Source organism: Punica granatum, chromosome 3, assembly GCF_007655135.1.
Source record: "Punica granatum isolate Tunisia-2019 chromosome 3, ASM765513v2, whole genome shotgun sequence".
Lineage (NCBI taxonomy): Eukaryota > Viridiplantae > Streptophyta > Magnoliopsida > Myrtales > Lythraceae > Punica > Punica granatum.
In genome coordinates this window covers 14,201,715-14,209,696 of record NC_045129.1, presented here as the reverse complement: position 1 = coordinate 14,209,696, position 7,982 = coordinate 14,201,715, and the positions used below count along the sequence as shown (strand labels likewise).

Sequence of the window (7,982 nt, the reverse complement as noted above, 5' to 3'; positions counted from 1 at the left end):
TGATAACAAACACAGATTGTATAACACAGGACAAAATTGATTACAATATGAAGAATCATCAGACAATATATATCCAAACACTATCCAAACATTACAGGACAAAATAACAGACGAACTTAACATTACTGATACAGACAAGATCACTTTGGAACAAACTTTTTCGAATGACGGCCAAAGAACATATTTTGAATATTCCTTTGCGTAAATGAGTTTGGCACCGTCCAGCAACTCCTCAGATGCTTATAAATGAGGACATGACTTCCATGAGTTTCATAGTAAAAATCCCAAATCTTCTACTCCTAAGCTTTCACAGTTTCTCCTTCATTTGTCAGCATTACAATATATGGCTAGGGACAGGTTCATGGTTGCTCTTTCTTTGCTTCTAATTCTGTTCCTTTCCCATGAGTTAATTACGGGCCGTGTCAGAGCAAGAAATTTGAAGTCCAAGGATGAGAAGACAATCGGCGATATGAAATCACTTGTCACAGGGAGCAATATTCATCGATCGGGGTCCCATGCTATGCAACAAGAAGGTGTGGGCAAGGTGGCGCAGCACGAGGATATGCCTGCTCATAGTCCCAGAGTTGGCCATGCAATCAAGAACTAAATATAAACACCTGACTGGGTTTATTTTCTATTAGAGCCTGTTTGGAGCGCGACGGATGTGTGAGTTATATATGAATGCTTATTCCATTTTTCATTTCCAACGCATTGAATCCTTATGTCATGGAATTTGTTGTGTATTTGATATATATATATATATATATTATCGATGAATATTGTCTTTTTTTTTTGGTAGACTACGAACATTGTCTTTATGTCTCTCATGTTGAACTCCCTTTGCGGAGTTAGCTAAATCAGGGGTCAATAGAGTTTCGAATAGGTTTGCACCTTCCACCTCGGAGCCAGCCGCCGTGGAGGAGGTGTGCGTCCCGTGGCCGTCATCGTCCCTCGGGGACTTGGACTCGTTGGACCAGTCGATCGGGCCCACCGCGGCCTCGTATCCTTTCGCAAGAAACCTTGCTCCGATCAGTTTCGGGTTGCAATTTGCAGTAGAGAAGTTTGCCCCGGCCTCGCATTCACCCTTCCACCAGGACGGTACGTCCCCCATGTCAGCATGGCTGTAGCTCTTCCTCTCGGGCCAAATTCCCGTGTCCAGAACCCCCACGACGACGTCCGCCTCCGGAAGCAGCGCCGAGTTATCACCCAGTCCCAGGAACTCAGGGGTCCTGGTCGTGTGGAGCTCGTACCGCTGCTCGGGGAGGACAGACAGGATCCCGGGGCGGGTCGCGAGGGACTCGGCCTCCGCCGCGGTGAGCCGGGTGGCGAACCCGTGGATGGCGGTGGAGTAGGTGTAGATCATCTCGGCCGTGTGGGAGACAGATCTGAGGTTGGCGTCGTACCAGTGCTCGTGGTGCTGGAAGGCCCGGGGCATCTGGGACTCCGCCACGTGCACAATGTAGGTCTGCCGGGTGGTCTTGCCATTGTCCCCCGTCTCCGTAGCGGCGGCGGAGGACACGCTGAGGGGCCCCACAAGGAGGAAGCCCAAGAGAACGGGCACCAGATAGGCCCCCGTCTTCGCCATGATTGGACTACTCCTCGCTGGGTTCTCCGTTTAACGGAGGAGCTCGAACTTCAATGAGAGCGATGGATGGATGCAGAGCAGAGTGAGGGGCTGCCTATATATATAAATATGGGGGAGGTAGTGTAAAATGATACGGAGATATTAGAATGGGAGGAAGAGGGTGGGTTGTTGTCGGGTTCGGGGGATGAATGATTGCGTTATGACAAAAAACGGACAGCTTATGGCAAGCTAGACGATGAGAGAGAGAGATAATGATGTAGATTTAGATTAATAAATAGCTGGAGCTTTTTGATCACGTGAAAAGATAAATATCTTTCCATTAAACAATGGAAGGTAAGTACTAATTTAAGTAATTTCTGTTGAAAGAGAGTTCCGCTGTAACACGCAGCAGCAGTATTAGGTTCTTTTGCACTTTATATCATAATGATTTTTTTTTGTTAAGTATAAGTAGTCCCACTTGAATATCGAATTTAAAATCTCTTACGACAAGAAAGTATGCGTTGCTGTACTGTGCAATTTGATATCTCTTACGAAGCAAGAGTATGTCTCACTGTACTATATAACTTTTTTTTCCTTTTCAATTGAAATGAAAGACCGTTTTCTAGTTTGAAATTTATGTGGATTTGGGGGCCAGAGCGATCACGTGCATACAATTGGAAAGCGAGTAACATAAATTAAATTTATATTTCAACGTGCAAGATTTTTCTTGTTACAATTATGGAAGTGTTGAAGCGCGGGGGTCGTACTCTTCCTTGTTTTCCTCCAACGGATAATTATATATATATATATATATATGTATGTAATTTTAAAATTGTTAACACATATATATATATATTTACACACACATAAATGGATGGCATGAACTAAAATTGAACAAAAAAAAAAGTGGGGGACTATTAATGTCTTTGCAATGTGGTGTCAAACAAATATATATCTCAATCATCATTGTAGATTATTTTTTTCCTCTACCGGGCGCTCTCATGAATATAACACGGATCGTCTATATTATCGTGCACATAAGGTGTGATGATGAGCAAAGCGCATTAACTATTGAGGACGATTGAGAATTTCTTGCACGGTCTTCCATAAATAGCCAGGAATTAGGATACGGAGTACGATAAAAGAATAAGACGATTCAAATTGAAGTTAGTCTCCTGAAAAGAACTACCGACAATATGCGCCTCATTAATTCTTTTGTTGACTAAGATACCTCAAGACAAGGAGTGGTGACTGAGACATATACATCCACCAACTCCTCGTCTTTCGTCCGATCTGCTTCCCCTTTGACCATATCATCTAATTATAATTTGCATGTACACGTTGTTTATATGTTTCCACGTCCCTAACTTATCTCGACGCATCTAAAATATAAACAACAATTATCTACCAAAAAAACAAATATAAACAACAATTCAATGATGCTCGTAATTATATCGTGTGCCGTAAATACATGCATGGCAATGCAGAGAGCATGTTCTACCTGCATATACACATATGGTAACTTCAATCTACATTTGTGGTCGATGGGATCTCCGATCTCATATATATGGACTAACCTAGAAAAAAAAAATATGCACTTGAGCTATACCATCCGCATTAGTTCCTTCCTTTTTTCTTTATTATTATTATTATTATTATTTTATAACAAGAGTGTTCAGACTTCGCCCAACTAATCCAACGGTCCACGTGAACACCCTGCAATCCACGGAACAAGTCAGTCTGACCATAGGCCGTGTAAGTGGTCCAATAAAGGATATTCTCCTACATTGTTTTCAAGATAATTCAAATTTGGATAAATTTGCACATGTCTATTTTAATTTCTTACATGACCCACCTCGAAAATAAAAGATGCCCTTTTCATCCCAAAATTAAGGTAGCTAGGTCATTTATGAGTAATGGCGTGAAGAGAGATGGCTTTTCTGAGGGATCTTTTCTATCTATGATGATGGTTAATAATTAATAGGTCACCGGGAAAAATCGTACCCGATCATGCATTTTGTGCCATAAAGTAATGTCGGCTGAAGTAAGTGTGTTAAAATGGATTCCGTGAGCTGTAGGTGGTTAAGTAAACCCTAGACTCCCTCCACTATTTCATTGAAACCTTTTAGTTTGTGACATGGGCTTTAGTTGATTAACAAAAACGAGCAAACACGAAAGAGGTTTTGATATACCAACAATGATTTCGAGTTGGAGTATATCTGAATTATGAGAAAAGGAGTTTACTTGGACCACCATTATGACTTAAAAACAAGGAGAAAAAAAAAGAACATGGACTTAATTCTCATTAATGAAATTCTTTATTCATATTTATATTTTCTTCTCCTATCTTATGAAATATAACAATAATAATTATTGCATATGCCACATGGTATCATATTTGAATAATTATGCGTTAATTAAGCGTTTCATTATTCGACCATTATATTGCCACGGAGTGCACCATTGTATTATACTTATATGTCTTCCTTTTTATAAACCAAAAAATAGAAGATTAGAAAGAAAATGATTGGAAGAACTATAAATTCGGGAATATATGACTTCATAATTGTACTATACAAGCAATTTCTATACTATAATCAGATAAAGCTGAAACAAACAATGGTATAATCATGACCACGAGTTTGAAGAAAAATATATCGGGAATGTTGCTCAACAGCAATAATTAGAGTACGTTTGGATTGAGAGTTGAGTTGAGTTGAGTTTTGGTTTTAATTGGTTTGTAATGATTGTATTGTTGAATTATGAGAAAAAGTGTGAAAAAGTAATAAATAATTGAGAGAAATAATGATTAAGTAATGATTGTATTGTTGAATTGTGAAAAAGTAATGAATAGTTGAGAGAATTTAATATTAAAAATTGAATTGAATGGTTAAAATATTTAAAAAATAAAAAAGTAATGATTGTGATGTTGAATTGAAAATAAGTGGAGTTGAGTTGAGTTGAGTTGAACATTATTTATATAACAAACACACATCAAATAGTTGTAATTTGACCTAGAAAAGAGAAGGAGTTGAAGAAAAAAGAGGACTTCCCGAGTAGATTGATGTGCGATTCGACGGATAATGATCCAAACTTCCCCTCAATGTCGAGATGATTACACGTGATTTTCATCCCTTATGAAGGAACAAAATTATGCTCTCCTGATCTTTTCCAGTTTTCTTTCCCCTTTCGATACAAAGCGTGGCAAATTTCATTAGCTGACTAAACCCGCTAACTAATTATATTTGGGGATAGTGGTGATCATAATTAAGCTGTTTTGTTGCAATTAACTTTAGGTCAGAGCAATTAAATTCCCTGACATTCTTCTGACCAAAAAAAGAAGGAGGAAATCGGATTACGGTACTTATAGATGCAAATGTTTGGAAGGAGTGCATAGTCGAATATTGATATGACAAATTGAGTTAATGAGTGATTTTATTGGGTCTATGGATCTCTAAACAAAACATTTTAGTTAAAAACTATGTACATCTTTTTTTTTTAATGTTTGTTTTTGGCCCGGAACATCAACAACACATCAATGGAACATAAAAATAAAAAGAGTAAATAGGCAATTTGATCCATGAGATTGGGGTGCTACGTCAATCGGGTCCTTAACTTTTTTTTCCACATCAATTGGATCCCTTAGTTTTGGAAGTTGCATCAATTTGGTCATTGACACATCAATTAGGTCCTTCAGTTTGCATGGTTACATCAATATGATCCTTTGTGCATCGTAAAGGTCCCTCAAATTGAAATTTTGCATCATTTTAGTCCATATGATAAATCGATTTGGTCCTTTGATACATCGTCCTCTGTATCATCAATTTGGTCCCACAAATTATTTCCATCTAATATTGCTGCTAGCACTGTTAAAACATAGACGATGTTACATCAATTTGGTTACACATTACATCAAATAGGTCCATTATCTAATTTTAAAAAAAATTAAACAATTTTTTTTTAAAAGACAAACTATTATTTGTCTTCCTCCTCTGTTTCGCTGGAGCTCCAACGAACCAAAGGCTCTTCTCCTACCACACTTGGGGCTCGCGACCTAAGCAGGAGGCTCATGAGCCTCGGCTTGTCGAACCAAGAATCGGGAGCCCCTAGATCGTAGAGAGAGAAAGCTCCGACCCCCGATGCCCTGAGCTTTCTCTCTCTACGATCAAGAGCCCTTCCGACGAGCCAAAGGCTCCTCTCCTACCACATCTAGGGCTCTCGACCCAGGTAAGGGACTCGTGAGCCTAGGGCTAGTCAAACTAGGGGTTTGGAGCCCCTAGATCATATAGAGAGAAAGCTTCGAACCCTGGTACCCCTTGGCTCGACGAGCTCGGGGCTTACAAACCCCTTACCTAGGTTCAAGAACCTAGATTCGAGCTTGTCAAGGTCGAGAGCCCCTTTTTTCTGTTTAAAAGAAAAACAAAATAGTAGGGGAGGTTCGTTATGGGTTCCCCTGCCAGCGACCTACCCCCAGGAGAGGTCGCCGGAGTGTTCAGCGAAAAAGTGGGGGGAAAGAGGGGGTGACCTCCGATTGGAGCTAACCTAAAAAAAAAGAAGAAAGAATGAGGGGGGAGGGGGGAGGGGGGAGGGAGAGCCCCCACAAAGGTTCTTAGGAAGTTTAAACTACGTTGTAGATTTCTTCCCTGGCCTAAGTAAGCTCTGCAAACCCCTCCATAATAGGTTAAAGAATTCTCCTCCACCATGGACGGATGAACAAACCAACATTGTGAAGCAAATCAAGCTTCAAATCAAAACTCTGCCTTATTTACACTTGGCAGACCCATCTGCAAAAAAGATTGTTGAAACAGACGCCTCTGATGAAGGATACGGAGGAATATTGAAACAATCCAAAAATGGACATGAACAGGTTGTTCAGTTCACATCAAAACACTAGAACCCTACCCAGAAGAATTACTCAACCATAAAAAGGAAATTCTTTCTGTGGTCCTTTGCATTTCTAAATTTCAATCTGATCTTTTAAACCAAAGGTTTTTACTTCGGATTGATTGCAAATCTGCAAAAGAGGTTCTTCAAAAGGATGTTCAAAACATTGCATCAAAACAGATTTTTGCCCGGTGGCAAGCTATCTTGAGTGTATTTGATTTTGACATCGAATTCATAAGGGGTGAGACTAACAGTCTCCCTGATTTCCTGACAAGAGAATTCCTGCAGGTATCACCATGAGCATGAGGACTCGTTCCTCGAAAAAAGAGGCTGCGGCCTCAAAACAGCTGGCTCCCAGCCAGTCGATAAAAAATGAGGAGCAATCCTCGCACCATAAGGCCTCTGGCCAACCCTCCATTGGGCAGATCACTGTTGATAGCCAGATAAAAACCTATCGACAGACTCTCCAACAGGAGATCGATAAGCAGAACTGCTTGCAGACTCTGCCAGGTAAAATTCCTAAACCCAAAAAGGAGAAACAAACTCTTGCAAAACAGAGTTCCTCTCCTCTTGATAATGATACCGTAGTCCAGCAATGGATTACAGTGTTAAAAGATAAACCAGAATTAGCACAAGTGCTATCTGGAATATCTTCTGCTCTGCTGGAGACTAGCAAGGGAGAGAGCTGGAGACTAGCAAGGGAGAGAGCTCTAGGCAAATCGCCAAAGGAGCAGAAAAAAGTCTCACAACATTTTCCGATAAGGAAACCAGCTCTTCAAAAACAGCACCATGGTTTCCAAAATCATTATTTCAAACTGTTTTGATTATGGAAGAAGGTTTTTACCATGAAAACCCCTTCTTCGCTGCATCAAAATTGTTTCCCGAAAACTGGTATTTCCGGCCATTTGACATTTCAAAAACCCGGGAATATTATGAGAAAATTTTGAGTGATACAGGTTCAGTTGAGTTTAAACACCACCTTGTCCCTGGCTCCTCAAACACCATATCCCACTCTACAGCCAAAATACTGAGAGTGATCCACCCGAGAGAATGGAATGAGGGAAAACCATACCAAATCCATAAATTCCAAGCCCGGTTCTCGTCAGATCTCCTCCATAATGTTATGTATTCCTACTGGGATTACCAGCAAGCATGGTACAATGCATTTTTGTACCAAAACCATGAGTTCAGACACACTTGGCTGATCTTTTTCCATTCAAAAGATGTGGCCATATTTCCCTTTTGGTTCGCCCACTGGTGGTCTATCTGGGGTCCCATTCCAGACATACTGCCTCCCATAATCCATGAAGCCTACACCATGTTCGCTTCCCGATTCAAACCTCAAGGGAATCAAACCATTTTCCTCGTGCTTCTCCAATTCTACCAGATCTTTGGATTATCATGGGTTCATAATTGGTCTTTCGGATACAAGCCTGATCAACAGACAGGCCTGCAGACACTGGCCAGAATCTTCAAATGCAAATGGTGGGTTAAGCTGAAGGTAGATCATCTTGACTCCCAATTTGTTCTCAGT

The 7,982-nt window shown here is 40.4% G+C and overlaps 1 protein-coding gene across 1 annotated transcript; it reads right to left on the bottom strand.

The window, feature by feature from the left end:
- Positions 1-1,777, bottom strand: LOC116198992 (subtilisin-like protease SBT1.7). The gene is made up of 2 exons (XM_031529276.1): positions 892-1,777; positions 1-566 (listed from the first exon to the last, which is right to left on the bottom strand). The coding sequence occupies exons 1-2, from the start codon at positions 1,583-1,585 to the stop codon at positions 499-501; spliced, it is 762 nt and encodes a 253-aa protein (XP_031385136.1). The 5' UTR covers positions 1,586-1,777; the 3' UTR covers positions 1-498.
- Between the last annotated feature and the right edge of the window lie 6,205 nt (positions 1,778-7,982).

Excerpts from the sequence above, each read along its gene's own strand:
- LOC116198992 (XM_031529276.1), bottom strand. The coding sequence starts at position 1,585 with ATGGCGAAGACGGGGGCCTATCTGGTGCCCGTTCTCTTGGGCTTCCTC. Across the intron at positions 567-891 it reads GGCTGGCTCCGAGGTGGAAG|GCATATCCTCGTGCTGCGCC; the intron begins GTGCAAACCTAT and ends GACTATGAGCAG.